This window comes from Schistocerca gregaria, chromosome 7 (genome assembly GCF_023897955.1).
Source record: "Schistocerca gregaria isolate iqSchGreg1 chromosome 7, iqSchGreg1.2, whole genome shotgun sequence".
Lineage (NCBI taxonomy): Eukaryota > Metazoa > Arthropoda > Insecta > Orthoptera > Acrididae > Schistocerca > Schistocerca gregaria.
Genome location: NC_064926.1, coordinates 138,888,859 through 138,909,484, shown reverse-complemented (window position 1 = coordinate 138,909,484; position 20,626 = coordinate 138,888,859). Strand labels below are relative to the sequence as shown.

General features: G+C 39.8%; 1 protein-coding gene across 1 annotated transcript in view; it reads right to left on the bottom strand.

Moving 5' to 3' along the window:
* LOC126282205 (G kinase-anchoring protein 1-like) overlaps positions 1-20,626 on the bottom strand; it is a 69,113-nt gene that overhangs the window by 17,897 nt on the left and 30,590 nt on the right. The window contains exons 3-4 of the mRNA XM_049981751.1: positions 9,014-9,397; positions 5,185-5,350 (exon numbers count right to left, since the gene is read on the bottom strand). Of these exons, the coding sequence (XP_049837708.1) occupies positions 5,185-5,350; positions 9,014-9,397 (550 nt within the window). The remainder of the gene's footprint in view (positions 1-5,184; positions 5,351-9,013; positions 9,398-20,626) is intronic.

Sequence of the window (20,626 nt, the reverse complement as noted above, 5' to 3'; positions counted from 1 at the left end):
AAAAAGAAGTTAATGAAATTAGTGATCATGATTCGATACACAGTGAACACCTTTGTGGTTCAGAGATTGAGCAAAGTGAAGGCTCTTCTTATAGTGGTGAGGAGGAGGAGGAGGAGGAGGAGGAGGAGGAGGAGGAGGAGGAAGAAGAAGAAGAAGAAGAATGCCCAGGGAACTATTTTTATGGTAAAAACAGATATAAATAAAGTAAATCTGCCCCACACTTATATATGACAGCACAATATCGCATGAGTGTGTGTGGGATTGAAACAACATGCTCTTTGTAGAAATAAAATGTCACCAATAGAGAGTTGGGAACTATTATTTACCAAAGATGTGATTGAGACTATTGTCCACTACACCAACAAAAAACTTGAGGACAGATATTCAATTCCATTATTATGGCCGTATTATTGCTGTATGATTGCTTACATTGGATTACTTCTGTTTACTTCAATATTCAAACTTGGACACTATCACCATGACGTCCAGAAACTGAAAGGCTTTCACCAACAAAAAGGTTAGATACATCTTAAGGTGAGAGAACCATGTGACCCACACTGTGGTTCCTGAGAAAGTGTATCTAAACAGCATTGAGGCAAACATCATCGTTCATCAGCTGAGATGGTTAGATCATGCTCATCCCATTAGTGGTAGAAGGTTTCCTGCCAAATCCTTTATGGTGAACTCTGCTTATTCAGTAGACCTCATGGAGCTCCTCTGAAGCACTTTAAGGACCAGATAAAAGCCATCTTGAAGATGACTGGCATAAGCATACAAACATGGGAAGAATGTGCTGTGGACTGTTTCCTTTGGAGGAACACTATGTCCACTGCTGTAAACTTGTTTGAAGAAGAGAGATGAACTGACAAGCAAGAAAGTTCCATCAACTACACCCCCCCTCCCCTTCCAACAATTCAGTATGATGTACATGGAAGCATGTTTTATGCCAGGATTGGCCTGTTCCGCCACAGAAACACTTGCACAAGTTGAAGTGAAATGCTCATAATATGCAGGAAGAAACTGTGCATACTTGACATCATGCTGAATGCCAACGATAAAAATCAAATTGTGAAGATGTTAAATCACAGAGGACAACTGATTTTACTGGTAGAGATATTTTTCGAGGAGTGATGGGAATAAAAGGATTTTTATTCATTGATTTGAATGTAACTTTCGATGACATCGGTACATGAGAAGAAAGAAAATCTACAGATGGCCTTGATACAAGAAAGTTTTGAAAAGTTTATTATCGATTGTAGCACAAACTATTCTTGTTTAGAATATTTATGTGTTTATGAAATGTTGGTAAAATTTTGAGGAAGGTGCGCTTTCAGAATGTTTATCAAAAGTAAACCTGGAAAATATGGCCTGAAAATGCATTATATTTGCAATGCAAAAACTTATTACTTATATAATGTATTTATATACTCTGGAAAGCTGCTTACCCAGAGAAATATCCCTTTTGCAGTGCAACACAGGATGTGCTAAAACTTGCACGTTCATTTTATGGAAATAATAGAAATATCACTGGAGGCAGTTGGTTTAGATCTGTTGAGTTAGTAGATGAATTATTGAAATGAGGACTAACAAATGTGGGTACTGTATGAAAAAAACAAAGGAGAAATTCGTCATTAGTTTTTGCCTAATAAAACGAAACCCACTGAATAATCTTTATTTGGATTTGTATGAGACAACACCTTTGTGTCGTTCATTCCAAAGAAATATAAAAGTGTATTTTTACTTTCTCCTATGCATCACATAGTGTCTGTAAATCACAAACTACATTATACTCCGGGCAACCACAGCTGTTGAAAGGCAAGATGTTCAGAAGAATTCTGCTCACAGCATCTTCTTTACCTTTTGCTTGGCACAATGTTGACGACAATCTCTGAATATTAACTTTTGACTAGGAGCAATGGGTATGCCTATATGCTTTTAACACTGTGAGTATATTTTAAACATCCCTTTGGTAATTTTAATATCCGTAAAAAATGGTGACACTGTACTTTGCTTTATATGGCATAAGTTCACCTGACATGTGGCCTAAAGCCGCGAAACTGGTCGTGTTTTAATAAACAATAATTTTACCAGCTGTGAGAGGAATTCTTCCTAACATCATGTCTGTAAATCAACAACTAAAGAAACTTAAATTACTGAATTTTACAGTGACACTAAAGGAGTAGTTGATGTCTTAGATTTGAAATGCTCAAATTACGCTTGTTCACACAGTACACGAAGATGGTCAAATGCAGTCTTCAGTGCTATGCTGAATATTTCCCTTGCTAACAGATATGTTCTTCAGGTTGGTTCTAACCCAAATAAAAAAAAATAAAAATAAAAAAAATAATAATAATCAGCAGCAGAGAATACATTAACTCCATTGCAATGAGTCTTCTAAAGCCATACATTTGCATCAATTAAAAATAACCCAAATTTGGCCAAAGATGTAAGGGAAATAATGTGCGAATTGTTTGGCAGAGAACACATTTTATCAATGCCTAATGCGGATAATAATGATTTGGCAGCCTTAACCGATTTCTGCCATACAAGGTTTGCAGTAAAACTTATTACTAAGTCCAAAGCTCTACAGATTATGCATTAGGTGCTGTGTACACCAGAAAAATAAAACTTATTTTAATATGTTCCCACTGGAGCACCATCACAAAATTTGGCACGTACATCAACAAACAATATGCAACTAACATATTTAAAAAAAAAAAAAATAAACCAATAAATAAGTAAATAAATAATATCCATTTTGAGATTTTCAAAATTAAAAAAAGTCTGTTTGGAAAAATTCTGTTTTGTTATGAATAACACAAAGTAGGATCTACTTTTAAAGCTTATAATATACTGAATAAAATGGCACAAATTTAGTTCTGTAAATCAAACAGTTTCTGAAATATGGTCATTTTAAGTTTTCTAAACATAATAAAAATCATATATTTTTGGAAGTTCTTCAAAAAAAAATGATAAAAGAAAAGATTACACATTTCATGGAAACAACTACTACAACAAATTTAAAATAAAATCTAACTTTTGAGATTTCAAGATCCACATTACTGGTTGATTTCACATGGACTGACCCATGCATCCAACTGATGCGTTGCAGAGAATGCTTCTTACCAATGTTATGTGGTGGAGGGTGCTTCATTCCAAGGCTGCATAGCGAACAGCACTTCTTACCAATGTTGCATGGCAGAGACTGCTGCCTACTGATGTGTGGCAGACGGTGCACCCTACTGAAGTGTCAGAATTTCATGTGCGCAACTTTTCAATAATAACTTGGTAGAGGAGGCTAGGCCTATTTCTTACATGGAGTAATTTGTAACACACGAGTTTTGAATTAATGACTGGTAGTAACACATTTTCCTTCCAGTATATGGTAGCACCTCATAGTACAGCTCTCCTGCGGATCGTTTGACTGTAATGTAATGTCCAATCGTGCTTCCTAAATTATTAAAAATTGTCATGTTGATCTCAATAAAGTTTTAAGTTTGTGAAAACTTAAAACTTGCCCAAGATTGACAATGATACAGTTGATACTCTTCTTTTACATTCGTCTAGAAAGGGCTGGAAAAATTAACCTTACAACTGTCATGAAAGAATTTGTTTCCTCACCTGTGGAATGGAAATCAATGTTTGGAAACGGTAAATACAATTTTTGGAGTCTAAAAAGAAACATGTAAAAGCACAGTATTACTAAAATAATAATAATAATAATAATAATGAGAGCTATGTCAATGGCTGTTTGGTATTGCTGTCTACAGTAAATCAGAACTACGGTTCATAACTAGTCTCAGAGAAAAGTACAACTAATGCTGTCCAAGCTAAGCGATCTCTTTTTCAAAATTGAAAGAAAGAAATTGTTTTCAAGAAGCAAGATCTATAAAACTGGACAAATATTTAGGACTTCTAATATAAATGAATTGCTTCTCTTTGTAAACAACATGCCATAACACCTTCCCATTCTATCTAAATACATACTTGCTTAAAGGTTTTGCTGAAAGATACATATCTAATTCTCATTATACAAAATCAGTGACTATGTTTGATTGCTGGCAGCAGCCCCCCTATGTCCCCCAAACAATCACTGATTAGGCTTCCTTCCCCCTCACCCCTTCCAACAGTCAGTAGGTAGTCTACTGACAGTGGTAGAGGTGATGCATTCAAAGCAGCATCTTTACTAATATATTGTTGTTGTGGTCTTCAGTCCAGAGACTGGTTTGATGCAGCTCTCCACGCTACTCTATCATGTGCAAGCTTCTTCATGGCCCAGTATCTACTGCAACCTACATCCTTCTGAATCTGTTTAGTGTATTCGTTTCTTGGTCTCCCTCTATGATTTTTACCCTCCGCACTGCCCTCCAATACTAATATATTATGAGATCAATATGGTTAAAGCTGACAAATAAACTATGACACTTAAATAGGAGGCAGTTCCCTATCATAGGTTTTCTTATTATAAAATACATAATTTTTTTGATCGTTCTCTGACTTGTTATTCATCCTACACCTCTGCAATTTAATTGTTAGTTACCCAGTAGATGTAATTACTAACTGCAAATATTCACTTATTTATAGACATTTCCATTTTCACATTCTCTACTCACCTTTCTTGGTTGTTTCTGGAATTTGTCTCTCCATTGGCAGGTGTTATGAGGTTCCGCAAATGATAAGCTAAAACAACTTTCACACTGTTCATAGCGTTTGATGTTCTTTTGCTGACTCCTATTTTATCAGTTAAACAACCACCACCTTTCATGAAACTTCCTGACAAATTAAAACTGTGTGCCGGACTGAGACTCGAACTTGGAACCTTTGCCTTTCACGGGCAAGAGCTCTACCACCTGAGCTACACAAGCATGATTCACGACCTGTCTTCGCAGCTTCAATTCTGCCAGTACCTCAACCCCTACCTTCCAAACTTCATAAAAGCTCTTCTGCAAACCTTGCAGAACTAACACTCCTGGAAGAAAGGATATTGTGGAAGCATGGCTTAGCCACAGCCTGGGGGATGTTTCCAGAACGAGATTTTCACTCTGCAGCGGAGTGTGTGCTGATATGAAACTTCCTAACAAATTAAAACTGTGTGCCGGACCGAGACTAACACCTTATACACTTTATAATATTTCTCACTGAATTCTTCTAACTACATATTACAATGAATGAACTATTACTTACTTTCACCATGAGCAAGGATTTGACAGAGTTTCTTGTTTCTTGTTCTCACATTAAGCAATTCTTCTCTTAATTCAGCAATTTCTTGTTTTAATAACTCATTTTCTTCTTTTTTCTTTTCTAGAGCATCTTGCAACTGAGCTACAAGTAGTAGTTCATTAAGAAAAGGCTAAAAATAAGAACAAACAGGAAAATTTTTATTTAATAACTCTTGGAGCAGTAACTATACTTACAGTATCAATGGGCTACTACAACACAATGGAAAGTTAAACAAACAAACAAACAAAAATTCTATCTTGTCTTACAATATTATGAAAAGAAAGTTGCAGCAATGGCCTGGATTGAATTAGCCCAGTGAAGTAATGATGAGGGTCGGTGTGCTAGCCAATCTGGACATGGTTTTTAGGAAGTTTCCCCACATCCCACTAGGTGAATACTGGGCTGGTACAGGAGTCCCACTTCAGTTACATGAATCTCAAACATCCAGAAACTTTTTGCTCACTTTCACATGAATAACACTACATTTTGATAGTTTGGGAGAGACACATTTTTTGTCCCGGGTAGAGGAGGGGGGGATTGGGGGAGGGGAAGATAATGGGGTGGTCACAGGAAGGACATCTGGCTACCCCTTGTTACTTGTCAGCAACGCATCACACGAAAGTTACTTTCAACCTTAAGTTTTGCATAACAGCATATATTGGCAGACCCACATCAATTACTGGCACTGCAGTGCTTGTAAAACTACTTTCCGTAAGGTTTGTCATCTTCACTTTGACCTATGAGACAATGTTAAAATTGTAATTGCTCCAAATACAATGATGAATACCTTTAACAAACTAAATGCATTCAGGAAGATTCCGAGATATGACCACTGAATGGAAAAATGTACACTGCTACCAATCAATACACCATGTCTACTGGTTCCTTGTAACTTATGGAAAAATCTTCACAAAGACTAAGGTAGGATAACAGTTCACTGCTAATTCGGACAACAGTCACAGTAAAAACAAAACACTTCAAGTCTGTACAGAAACATACGCAGCTTACTGATTTCAACTGGATCTCACCAACTCTGTTTCTGTAACTGAATGCTTACTTTAGATAGCTAACAGCTCCATGATCTGGTAGGAAGGTGGTGATTACCAGTCACTTTCATACTCTCTAAGTTGCATTGCTCATGGCGACAAAGTTCCAAATTATCCAAAACTTTAAATACTGACAGAATAACTTAAATGACCATTGTGTATATCTAATTCCTTAATTCGGAATCATCAAACACTTTTAAACACTAACTCTGCCCTACGCTGCCAATGACTTGCCTTCTTTACTCAGAAAGACTGCCAGTCATCTTCTTGATGTCTAAAGTTTCAAGAAGTTCCAGTAATTGTTTACATATTCAATCCTTTCTGCTCCAGGAAAAATGTAATGATTCTCACTGCTCCTGCCTTACTCCACCTGCTAGACTCCTTTGAAAAGTGTTCCTTCCTGCCAGAACTTCTAGCATGTTATTTCCAACTTAAAAGATCCCAAGAGAAAACCTGTCATCATGGGGAAATCTCCAACACTTAGGCAACCTAGTGAGTTTCCAACCACAATACACTTTATGCAGCTTAAGGACAAACCAGCGTATCAGATCCAGACTGGCACCGTCAAATTCCACCAGATGTGTCTACAACAGCCAAGATGACCCCACAGTGTGGCCACCTGATATAGCAGACTCAAAAAGATTGAACACCCGGTCCCAACCACAATATAGTTGAGGTAAGTTTAACTCTGAACACTCATTTCAACAGGCTCGGGAATGATATGTTACACAGAGGAACTGCTAGTATTACATACAACTTTGACAGAACACTTACATGAAAAAGAACCTATGCCATACACTAGTTAACTTTGAATATACTCACCATTATCTCTCTGTATGAAACCACTACACTGACAGTACAGATAAATGAACACAGACAAACAATCTAAACTGGTGAAAACTTCCTGTTGTGGAGCAGGCAACAACACTGGTGGTTACGACAATGGAAAATTTGAGTCTAAATTCCCAAATGTCTTAAGGGGAGCTTGCTCAACAAGATATCCTCAGTTACGTTACCCAACAATCATTAACAACTGCTCTTTCTCTTACTGTGACCTATCCCCCTTCCAAAGTTTATTTCTACCATCCTCTTCTAATTCTTATCATGTATTTTTTCTCCGCTTTCATGTCATCTTTTGTGGCTTTATTTAGTGTCTTTATTTTAATGCCTTTTCCACAATTTACTTCATCTCTGCTTTCTCTCTCTCATTGCTCTTCTTAATCTCATCTATCCTTCTAGTCCATGCTGCTTTTTTCCACCTGACTGCCCCTTGCCACTTCTGGTTACTCGATTTCAAATCTCACATGTTAATAGAATTTTATTATAAATTTCTCTCTTGATCTATCTTATGTCTGCCTTGTTACGGGAGTCCAGGGTGGCTTTCCAAGGTACTTGTTAAAATATTAAAAATATAACAAGTACCTCGGAAAGCCTTGACTGGAATACTCTCTTTCAAATTCTGAAGGTGGCAGGGGTAAAATACAGGGAGCGAAAGGCTATTTACAATTGATACAGAAACCAGATGGCAGTTATAAGAGTTGAGGGGCATGAAAGGGAAACAGTGGTTGGGAAGGGAGTGAGACAGGGTTGTAGCCTCTCCCCGATGTTATTCAATCTGTATATTGAGCAAGCAGTGAAGGAAACAAAAGAAAAATTTGGAGCAGGTATTAAAATCCATGGAGAAGAAATAAAAACTTTGAGATTTGCCGATGACATTGTAATTCTGTCAATGACAGCAAAGGACTTAGAAGAGCAGTTGAACGGAATGGATAGTGTCTTGAAAGGAGGATATAAGATGAACATCAACAAAAGCAAAATGAGGATAATGGAATGTAGTCGAATTAAGTCTGTTGATGCCGAGGGAATTAGATTATGAAATGAGACATTTAAAGTAGTAAAGGAGTTCTGCTATTTGGGGAGCAAAATAAATGATGATGGTGGAAGTAGAGAGGATATAAAATGTAGACTGGCAATGGCAAGGAGAGCATTTCTGAAGAAGAGAAATTTGTTAATTTCGAGTATTCATTAAGTGTCAGGAAGTCGTTTCTGAAAGTATTTGTATGGAGTGTAGCCACGTATGGAAGTGAAACATGGACGATAACTACTTTGGACAAGAAGAGAATAGAAGCTTTCAAAATGTGGTGCTACAGAAGAATGCTGAAGGTTAGATGGGTAGATCATATAACTAATGAGGAGTTATTGAATAGGATTGGGGAGAAGAAAAGTTTGTGGCACAACTTGACTAGAAGAAGGGATCGGTTGGTAGACATGTTCTGAAACATCAAAGGATCACCAATTTAGTATTAGAGGGCAGTATGGAGGGTAAAAATCGTAGAGGGAGACCAAGAGATGAATACATTAAACAGATACAGAAGGATGTAGGTTGCAGTAGGTACTGGGAGATGAAGAAGCTTGCACAGGATAGAGTAGCATGGAGAGCTGCATCAAAGCAGTCTCAGGACTGAAGACCACAACAACAACAACAACCTAGGAAAGCCATCCTGAGCTCCCACAATAAGGCAGAAACATGATAGATTAAAGGAGAAATTAATAATAAAATGCTACAAACATATGAATATTTTAATATTTTAATTTCCTACAATCCCTCCTCCTTTCTGACATATCAAAACACTTTTTGTTTCAACATACATTTTTTTTGTTTTTATTTATGGTTAAGCTTACTGTCACCTCACAAATAGAAGTTTTTTTTGGAGCTACAATATACATATGGAAACACAATTACTCACCTCACGTGCTTTTCGTAGTTCTTCAGAGTGTTCACGATCAAGAACTTTCTTGGTATCACTCTGGATTCTTTCAAAGAATGTAGTATCATGTTCTATTTGATTTGATGAAATTATTGATGGCTGTTCCGACTCACACTCTTCTACAGCACCCATTGCATTAAGACCATCAGATTCCACCATATTATTAAACTGCTCTAGTGACATGGGTTGTGCACGGTTCTGCTGCTTCTTTGCTCGTTTATTTCCTCCATTAGCTGCCTGTCGTTTTTCTTGTTCTTGTGATTCTTTCTTCAACTGTTCGTAAACATCTTTCTTTTCCTCATAGTCCAGCTTTGAGAGGAGGATGGCCTGCTGCAGATCTCTTTCATATGATTCTTCTACAAACTGCAGAACAGTGGAAAATTAAATATCAACATTATTAGATAATGGTTTTGAATAGTTAAAAAGTGTTAAAGTGTTATGTAGACTTTTTACACAGTTTTCACAGCACAATTTATATTTATTCTTAACTCATGTTCACTCAGATTTGATTACATTACAATATTATTTCAAAGGGGGAGGAAAAAAAAGAAGAAGCCACTACACAGACAGATGTTCGCCAACATTCCTGACACACACATTATTTAACAAATACATTATATTGGCCACAAGAAAAATTTCTAGACTTATGATTGCGTTGATGATGTGCATAAAATTGCTATTTTCAAAACTGGATATTAAATGCTGAATGTGATCACTGATGAATGAGTTTTATGCCAAGGAAGACGTGTGGTTGTATCATGTGTCACCTTATAGGTGACCTGCATGTATGCTGTGTCATCTTGTACAACTCGTAAGATGAAACAAGTACGTAAATGTCAAAGATTGGAAAAATCAGATAACAGTAATCACCAAGGATGTATTCAAGACAACCACAAAAATAATTAACTTTATCTTGAAATGAAATAGCAGTGCCTATTATAGATGTTGCCAACCTACACGTCCCTGCCAGATATACAACACATTTATATGGACGCTACATCAATGATTACTGCATGCTTCTGACTACAGTTTGTATGAAATAAGAGATGTTATAAGAAATGGACCACTAGGTTTATCTCTATAAAGTTAAATTTGGGATGTCCTTCATGAAGAACACATTTCTGCACTGATCAAAAAGGAAAAGAGGTAGATCAGTCTAGTCTGTCTCATACATGACAACTGGTTAATGTAAGTCCAGAATGTGAAACCTGCACAACCATATTTTCTGGCCATGCTGTGCTACCTGGTGCTGTGAAATTGTGTGGTTTTGTTTTCTTTCTTGCGGTCAGTTTCTACTATATATTCATAACTTCTTTCTTCTTATATACATATTTTGGAACATAAATAGTGGCAACACTGCTGTGGAGACACTATGCAATGGAATTTACTATTGTCGCTAACAGCACACACTGTTGAAATACCTACCTTACCTCCGAGCAAATGGACTTGCCCTTCCCACATCACCGGCATGCGCACAATCGAGGGAAAGACAGTCACTTGTGAGTGAGCAGTTTAACGTATCAGTGTCACTATTTTTTTGAAACACGAACAACAGAGTTGTATCAAGATTGAATGTGCCCGAGGTCGCACAGCACAATAGTGTCATCAAGGTCTTCAAGAGGCATGCGGGGAATGGGCACTGCTGTACAGAACAGTAGCATGTTAGGTAAAAGCCTTCAACGAAGGTCACAAACTGTGGCAGAAATGCATTGGGCAGGTCGTCCTAGAATCTCTGAAGAAGTAGTGCATGCTGTTGCCACATTAGTGGACAGTGATTGACGCCATATGATTTGTGAGCTCACCCATGAAACCAGATTAGCGCATATGACTGTGCTTCTTATCCTGAAGGAATGCCTCGGCATGCAAAAAATATCATCACGATGGGTTTCACATTACTTGACGGAAATGGAGAAATGGATGCCTTACAACACTGCTCAAACGCACTTGGAGCACTATGAGTGTGAAGGAGAGGCTTTCTTACACCGTACTGTAACAATGGATGAGAGATGGGCCACATCGTAAGAGCCAAAACTGTAATGCCAATCCAATGAATGGTGTCACAATATGCATCATTGTGAAAATCAAAAGTGTGTCAGAGCCCCAATATCGTGAAAGTTATGGTGATTCTCATGTAGGACTGTGATTGTGTTATCTTAACGCATTGGGTTCCTCCACAGCAGACCGTCAGTGCACGGTATTACTGTTTGTTTTTGGAGCATCACCTGTGACCAGCTTTGCGAAAGAAGCAGCGATACTTCCTGCGCAACCCACCCTTCATTTTGCATGACAATGCATGAGTGCAAACAGCGTAAACTGTGGCTGCTCTGTTCGGTCGATGGGACTGGGAAGTACTGTACCAACCATCATACTCCCCGGACTTAATTCCTTGTGGCTTTGATTTGATTCTGAAGATGGAACCACTTCGTGGCATTCGCTTCAGAACTGTTCAAGAGATTCGACAGGCAGTAGACCTCTCCATTCGCACCATCAACAGAACAGGCTCTGCTAACAGTATATTATGCCTTCTACATCGCTGGCAACAAGTTCTACACAATGCTGGTGACTACTTTGAAGGACAAACAGGTGCAAACATGTAACTTTTGTATCGGTTGTGAATAAATAGTTGCCACTATTTAAGTTCTAACACTCATATAATTTTCCACAAAATTGTATATACACATGCATGCTGTTTCACCCTTCTCCTCACACTCGGTTTTAACAAAAAACAAGAAAGTTTTATTTATGACTTAACAGCTTTTGAATACTACTATGGAATCTGAATCATCTGAAACTTTGTAATCCTAATGATTTGCAGATTAAAACTCTGTGAAACAGTGCCATTGATGCTACTATCGCGATAGATCCAGCAACAGGAGGGATCTCTCATATGCTGTATACCAATCATCCCAACCAATTTAGAAGTTACGTCGCATAGTGCCCAGAGCCCAACCAATTTATCCATTTATTTCAAGAACATTATTTCCAAACTGAAGTTCACTCTTAATTACAATAAGGGAGGCTCAAGGTCAGATAGAAGGGGAGGCTTAGATGGGGAGGGAGAGTGGACAGAGATAGACAGGGAAGGAGGAAATGAACACTGAGAGGGTAGAGAAGAAGGTGGAGAGATGTAGATGTGAGGATGAGACAGACAGATAGACGGGAACAAGATGATGGACATAGAAAGGAGGGAGGAGGAGGAGATTGGTAAAGTGAAGGGAGGAGGAGATGGACACAGAGAGGGAAGATTATTGTTATGATTATCTTCTGTCCTTTCTCAGACCTTAGGTCTGGTTAAAAATGGAAAGTGACGCAGACCTTGATCAAGTGTGACTTCCTTTTAACTGTACGGTATATGTTACATTGCATTTAGGAACTTTCGGGTAATTGAACTTGTATCAATAATTACAGATTTCTGTAGTTGTATATATAAGTTTGGATGTAGCTGTATTGTGTTGATGTACTGGTGGATATTGTGTGGTATGACTCCTGTAGTTGATAGTATAATTGGTATAATGTCAACTTTATCCTGATGCCACATGTCCTTGACTTCCTCAGCCAGTTGGATGTATTTTTTAATTTTTTCTCCTGTTTTCTTCTGTATATTTGTTGTATTGGGTATGGATATTTTGATTAGTTGTGTTGATTTCTTCTTTTTATTGGTGAGTATGATGTCACGTTTGTTATGTGGTGTTGTTTTATCTGTTATCATGGTTCTGTTCCAGTATAATTTGTATTCATCATTCTCCAGTGCATTTTGTGGTGCATACTTGTATGTGGGAACATGTTGTTTTATTAGTTTATGTTGTATGGCAAGTTGTTGATGTATTATTTTTGCTACATTGTCATGTCTTCTGGGGTATTCTGTATTTGCTAGTATTGTACATCCGCTTATTATGAGATCTACTGTTTCTATTTGTTGTTTGGAAAGTCTGCATTTATCTGTTGTGGTATTAGGATCTTTAATAATATGCTTACTGTAATTTCTGGTGTTTATTGTTTGATCCTGTATTGCAATCATGAATCCTTCCGTCTCACTGTATATATTGCCTTTTCTTAGCCATGTGTTGGATGCGTCTTGATCGATGTGTGTTAGATGATATGGGTGCTTGCCATGTAGTGTTTTCTTTTTCCAATTTACTTTCTTCGTATCTGTTGATGTTATGTGATCTAAAGGGTTGTAGAAGTGGTTATGAAATTGCAGTGGTGTAGCCAAAGTATTTATATGAGTGATTGCTTTGTGTATTTTGCTAGTTTGTGCTCGTTCTAGAAAGAATTTTCTTAAATTGTCTACCTGTCCATAATGTAGGTTTTTTATGTCGATAAATCCCCTTCCTCCTTCCTTTCTGCTTAATGTGAATCTTTCTGTTGCTGAATGTATGTGATGTATTCTATATTTGTGGCATTGTGATCGTGTAAGTGTATTGAGTGCTTCTAGGTCTGTGTTACTCCATTTCACTACTGCAAATGAATAGGTCAATATATGTATAGCATAAGTATTTATAGCTTTTGTCTTGTTTCTTGCTGTCAATTCTGTTTTCAGTATTTTTGTTAGTCTTTGTCTATATTTTTTTTTAGTGCTTCTTTAATATTTGTATAATCTATTCCTATTTTTTGTCTGTATCCTAGATATTTATAGGCATCTGTTTTTTCCATCGCTTCTATGCAGTCGCTGTGGTTATCCAGTATGAAATCTTATTGTTTATTGTGTTTTCCCTTGACTATGCTATTTTTCTTACATTTGTCTGTCCCCAAAGCCATATTTATATCATTGCTGAATACTTCTGTTATCTTTAGTAATTGGTTGAGTTGTTGATTTGTCGCTGCCAGTAGTTTTAGATCATCCATGTATAGCAAATGCGTGATTTTGTGTTGGTGTGTTCCAGTAATATTATATCCATAATCTGTATTATTTAGCATGTTGGATAGTGGGGAGCTTTCCAATTGTGCGTAGAATTAATTGCTCGGGTGACTTCATGTTGCAAAATTATCACTTCAGGCATTTGTGGTATCATCTTGCATGTGTCTGTTTCTGCTTGTATTCCATGTGTCAGTGTCGCCCTAACCGCCGTCTGCTTCACGTCTGCTGTGCAGCGAGCTACCTTAATTTAAGTATTAACTGTATTTTTCTTACTTGTCACTTCTTCTTCGGTGTGTTTTTGCTTTTAGGAAGCTTTAATTGTCAAGTGCTAGTAATAGTGTTGCATAGATTTCGTGTTTGTTTTGAATACAGTCAAGGAGAGTCCCTTTAGTGAACCATAGTGCCAGTAGTGCTAGTGTTTGTTTTCTACACATTCCAGAGACAGGTAGTGATATTTTCATTGTTTTCTACAAGAAGTGGTTAGCAATCACAGTTTAGTCAATAATCAGCTGTCTTTAGTGAATTAGCAGTCTAGTTAAAAGTTGATTAAGTCTCTTCAGTAAATTGATTTCTTAGGGTGGATAGGATGTGTGACTGCTGTGTACGGACGCAGGAGGAGCTGGCCACTCTTCGCGAACAGCTGAGCGTGTTGATGGCCGCGGTCAGCCGTCTTCAGGCTGCTGCCTCGGAGTGTAGCGGCAGTGAGGAGTCTGGTGCGTCGCAAGGTACACCCCAGGTGTTACATGCTTAACCTACTGTCCCTGCTGTCAAGACATCTTCGCGGGTACTGGGCGCGGTTGGGCCACCCTCTCCCCAAGGGGAGTGGTGGGTTCAGCAGCGTTCGCGGCGCACAAGGCGGAGGGTCAATGTGGAGGCTGGCCGTGTGGCATCACCCGCTCTGCCTGTGAGTGGACATGTGGCTGCTCCTTCAGCAAGGTCCGAGCAGGCACACGGGAGGAGGGGTATATTAGTTATTGGGAGCTCCAACGTTAGGCGGGTGATGGAGCCCCTTAGGGAAATAGTGGAAAGGTCGGGGAAGAAGGCCAGTGTTCACTCTGTCTGCTTGCTGGGGGGTCTCATCCGAGATGTGGAGGAGGCCCTACCGGCGGCGATAGAGAGCACTGGGTGCACCCGACTGCAAATTGTTGCTCATGTCGGCACCAATGACTCCTGCCGTCTGGGTTCAGAGGTCATCCTCAGTTTGTACAGGCGGTTGGCGGAGTTGGTGAAGGCGGAAAGCCTCGCTCGCAGGGTGGAATCAGAGCTAACTATTTGTAGTATCGTTCCCAGAACCGATGGCGGTCCTCTGGTTTGGAGCCGAGTGGAAGGCTTAAACCAGAGGCTCAGATGATTCTGCGGAGAGCTGGGGTGCAAATTTCTCGACCACCGCTATCGGATGGAGAAATGTAGGGTCCCCCTGAATAGGTCAGGCGTGCACTACACGCCAGAAGCGGCTACGAGGATAGCGGAGTACGTGTGGAGTGCACATGGGGTTTTTTTAAGTTAGAGAATTCCCTCCCTAGGCCCCACAAGACGCCTCCTGAGACGCGGCAATGCAGAAGTAGGCAAAATGCAACAGGGAATAACAATATTAATGTGCTAATAGTACACTGCAGGAGCGTCTATAGAAAGGTCCCAGAACTGCTCTCATTAATAAACGGTCACAATGCCCATATAGTACTAGGGACAGAAAGTTGGCTGAAACCACATGTAAACAGTAATGAAATCCTAAACTCAGATTGGAATGTATACCGCAGAGACAGGCTGGACAGTGAAAGGGGAGGCGTGTTTATAGCGATAAGAAGTGCAATAGTATCGAAGGAAATTGATGGAGATTTGATTTGTGAAATGATTTGGGTGAAGGTCACGGTTAAAGCAGGCTCAGACATGGTAACTGGATGTCTCTATAGGCCCCCGGGCTCAGCAGCTGTTGTGGCTCAGCACCTGAAGAATAATTTGGAAAATATTTCGAGTAGATTTCCCCAACATGTTATAGTTCTGGGTGGAGATTTTAATTTGCCGGATATAGACTGGGAGACTCAAACGTTCATAACGGGTGGCAGGGACAAAGAATCCAGTGAAATATTTTTAAGTGCTTTATCTGAAAACTACCTTGAGCAGTTAAACAGAGAACTGACTCGTGGCGATAACATATTAGACCTTCTGGTGACAAACAGACCCGAACTATTTGAATCAGTTAATGCAGAACAGGGAATCAGCGATCATAAAGCGGTTACTGCATCGATGATTTCAGCCGTAAATAGAAATATTAAAAAAGGTTGGAAGATTTTTCTGTTTAGCAAAAGTGACAAAAAGCAGATTACAGAGTACCTGACGGCTCAACACAAAAGTTTTGTCTCAAGTACAGATAGTGTTGAGGATCAGTGGACAAAGTTCAAAACCATCGTACAATATGCATTAGATGAGTATGTGCCAAGCAAGATCGTAAGAGATGGGAAAGAGCCACCGTGGTACAACAACCGAGTTAGAAAACTGCTGCGGAAGCAAAGGGAACTTCACTGCAAACATAAACATAGCCAAAGCCTTACAGACAAACAAAAATTACGCGAAGCGAAATGTAGTGTGAGGAGAGCTATGCGAGAGGCTTTCAATGAATTCGAAAGTAAAGTTCTATGTACTGACTTGGCAGAAAATCCTAAGAAATTTTGGTCCTATGTCTAAGCGGTAGATGGATCAAAACAAAATGTCCAGACACTCTGTGACTAAAATGGTACTGAAACAGAGGATGACAGACTAAAGGCCGAAATACTAAATGTCTTCTTCCAAAGCTGTTTCACAGAGGAAGACTGCACTGTGCTTCCTTCTCTAGATTGTCGGACAGTTGACAAAATGGTAGATATCGAAATAGACAACAGAGGGATAGAGAAACAATTAAAATCGCTCAAAAGAGGAAAGGCCGCTGGTCCTGATGGGATACCAGTTCGATTTTACACAGAGTACGCGAAGGAACTTGCCCCCCTTCTTGCAACGGTGTACCGTAGGTCTCTAGAAGAGCGAAGCGTTCCAAAGGATTGGAAAAGGGCACAGGTCATCCCCGTTTTCAAGAAGGGACGTCGAACAGATGTGCAGAACTATAGACCTATATCTCTAACGTCGATCAGTTGCAGAATTTTGGAACACGTATTATGTTCGAGTATAATGTCTTTTCTGGAGACGAAATCTACTCTGTAGGAATCAGCATGGGTTTCAAAAAAGACGGTCGTGTGAAGCCCAGCTCGCGCTATTCGTCCATGAGACTCAGAGGGCCTTAGACATGGGTTCACAGGTAGATGCCGTGTTTCTTGACTTCCGCAAGGCGTTTGACACAGTTCCCACAGTCGTTTAATGAACAAAGTAAGAGCATACGGACTATCAGATCAATTGTGTGATTGGATTGAGGAGTTCCTAGATAACAGAACACAGCATGTCATTCTCAATGGAGAGAAGTCTTCCGAAGTAAGAGTGATTTCAGGTGTGCCGCAGGGGAGTGTCATAGGACCGTTGCTATTCACACTATATATAAATGACCTGGTGGATGACATCAGAAGTTCACTGAGGCTTTTTGCAGATGATGCTGTGGTGTATCGAGAGGTCCCTTATCATTTAGCTACAAAATAGCAGGTCAGCAACTGGAATAAGTTAATTCCATAAATTATCTGGGAGTACACATTAGGAGTGATTTAAAATGGAATGATCATATAAAGTTGGTCGTCAGTAAAGCAGATACCAAACTGAGATTCATTGGAAGAATCCTAAGGAAATGCAATCCGACAACAAAGGAAGTAGGTTACAGTACGCTTGTTCGCCCACTGCTTGAATACTGCTCAGCAGTGTGGGATCCACAGCAGATAGGGTTGATAGAAGAGATACAGAAGATCCAACGGAGAGCAGCGCGCTTCGTTACAGGATCATTTAGTAATCGTAAAAGCGTTACAGAGATTATAGATAAACTCCAGTGGAAGACTCTGCAGGAGAGATGCTCAGTAGCCCGGTACGGGCTTTTGTTAAAGTTTCGAGAACATACCTTCACCTAAGAGTCAAGCAGTATATTGCTCCCTCCTACGTATATCTCGCGAAGAGACCATGAGGATAAAATCAGAGAGATTAGAGCCCACACAGAAGCATACAGACAATCCTTCTTTTCACGTACAATACGAGACTGGAATAGAAGGGAGAACCGATAGAGGTACTCAGGGTACCCTCCGCCACACACCGTCAGGTGGCTTGCGGAGTAAGGATGTAGATGTATCCACCATGCATGCCTGTTATGTTGTACCGGGTTTGATCATATGTTGCTCCAGAAGTGTTCCATGTCTGTTATGTTTGGTGGGTTGTCTATTTTAATGTGTGTGTTATCTATTATCTGGTAAAATTTCTTTTGGTCTGTGTTAAATGTTTGGTTTTGTTTCCTCCTATTTTAACTTTTTTTGTATCTTCTAAGTCGTTTGGCCAATGCTTGTAATTTCTGCTTCTTTTCATCTAATTGCTCTATTGCTTCTTGTTGTGAGATTTTACCAAACCTTTTTCGTTTTTTGGCTGATATTTCATTTCTTATAAATTGTGTTAGCTGTCCAATGTCTTTTCTCAGTTTTTCTATTCTGATCTGTAGCCTGTGTTGCCATGCTGGTTTTGTGGGTTTCTTCTGTGTGTTGGTTTGTTCTGATCTCTGCCTAGTGTGTATATTTAGTGTAGTGAGTGCTCCTATATAAACCAGTAGTTGTATCTCTCCCATAGTTGTATTTTCATTTATTTTGCTGTGTATAATTGTGTTGATAGTTGTTATTGTTGTTTCAACTTGTGGGTTATTTGAGTGATGTGGGTGGGTAGGCATCTGACAGATTGTGACTCCTTAACTTGTCAGAAGCTGCTGGCATCAAACTAACAGCAGTGGGACACCACCTTCCGCCAGGAGGCTGTCAACAGTGCTCATACGAAAGACCCCCGTTGCCAACCGCACGCCAGTGTGGTGAACAGGATCCAGCACTCAGTATGGATGGTGCTGCCAACCCATAGGCAATACATCCATTGCCCAAGCGGGTTGTAATCAGTGCTTTGTAAGATCTCAGAAGAACTGCACGGTCCACACCCCACGAGGAGTGACTACGAAAACTAAGAGCATTCAGATTCTTCATGGAAGTTGCCTTTAGCCAGCAGACATGCAGCAGCCAAGTTACCTTGTGGTCAAATAAAATACCTAAGACTTCGAAAGTTTCAACAACTTCAAGTAAATGGTTGCTAAGATAAAATTCTGGGTGCGGGTGCACAGTCCAGAGTCGACAAAAATGAATAACTTGTGATTATGCACAAGAAAATTGATACCCGCAATTCAGAACCCAGTCATGGACTCTGCAGACACCCCCCTGAAGTTGGTGCTCAGCGATGCGCTGTGATGCAAAGGCATAGTACTGGCATAGACCATGCAGGTTCAGTGGTGGAGAGACTGTGGGGTCCACTGCATTTACGAAACCACTGATAAAGATAGCAAAGAGTGTTATGCTCAGAACCGATCCCTGAGAGTCTCCAGGTTCCTGTACGTATTGGTTGCTGAGGATGAACTTATCCAGACCCAAAAAAATCGGAGAGATCTGAAATTCTGCATAAAAATGGGTAAACTGCCCAGAAACCTCACTCATGCAGTGTAGAGAGGATGTAATGATGTCAGGTGGTATCATACGCCTTCTACAGGTCATAGAACACAGCAATCAGATGTTAGTGATGTGCAGTGTGGATTCCAAACAAACCAGGTGATCTGTGGTGGACCAGAAGGCCTGAAAGCCGCTTTGGAACTGGCTTCAAAGTACCAACAGAAATAGTGGTTGACCATTCATTTGAATAGCTTATACAGCCCATTCGTTGCAGAGATTGGCCAGCAGTTAGTTAAAATATGTGGGCCCTTTCCTGATTTCACGACAGAAATAATAATACCGTCCTGCCACTGAGAGGGAAATACTCCCTCCTGCCAAATGTAATTAAAAAGCTATCAGCACAACGATGTCTGAGCATTTGGTCATGGATTTTGTCAGGTCAAGAGGCCATACCATGACACACTGTCAAAAATGCTGCTAAGCTCCCATTCACTAAAATGGACACTGTATGATAGAGAGCTGTGTGCTTGGAAAGATAGCGGGCGGCCTCAATAAGGTGTTTAAATGAGGATGGACACTTCAGCAAAGTGTGCCGCAAAACATTCGGCAAGTACGACGGGATCAGTGCAGATGTCACCACTGACAAGGATGCCAGGAACTGCTGTGGGTACTGGGTGGCTGCAAATGTCGCAGAGTTGAGTCCATACTTGGGATGATGGGTTGTGGGATCCCTCCCAACACTCCTGCTTCCTTTTCTTTATTAAAAACTGTGCTCTCATCTGGAGTCTCTTGAATGCTATTAAATTATCCATACAGGAATGGCACTTGTTCCACTGAAGTACACTGGGGCATTCCCTGCTAGCTGTGGCTATATCTTCAGACCACCATTGTACTGGTGGTCGTCAGGATGAGCCAGAGGAGTAGTGTGTTGGTTCTGCTGCAGCATGAGTAATAGTATTAATATCCATCACATGACTGGCTGCAAAAGTGGCTGCAGCGGAGAAAGCCTGCCAAACGGCTTTCTCAAACGATCAACATGGAGCATGTTCTAGATGTCTGTGAGCGGAGAGGGAGACAATGATAGGAAAATGGTCACTGTCACAAAGATCGCCATGGGCGCACCACTGTACGATAATTGGGCTGCAAACT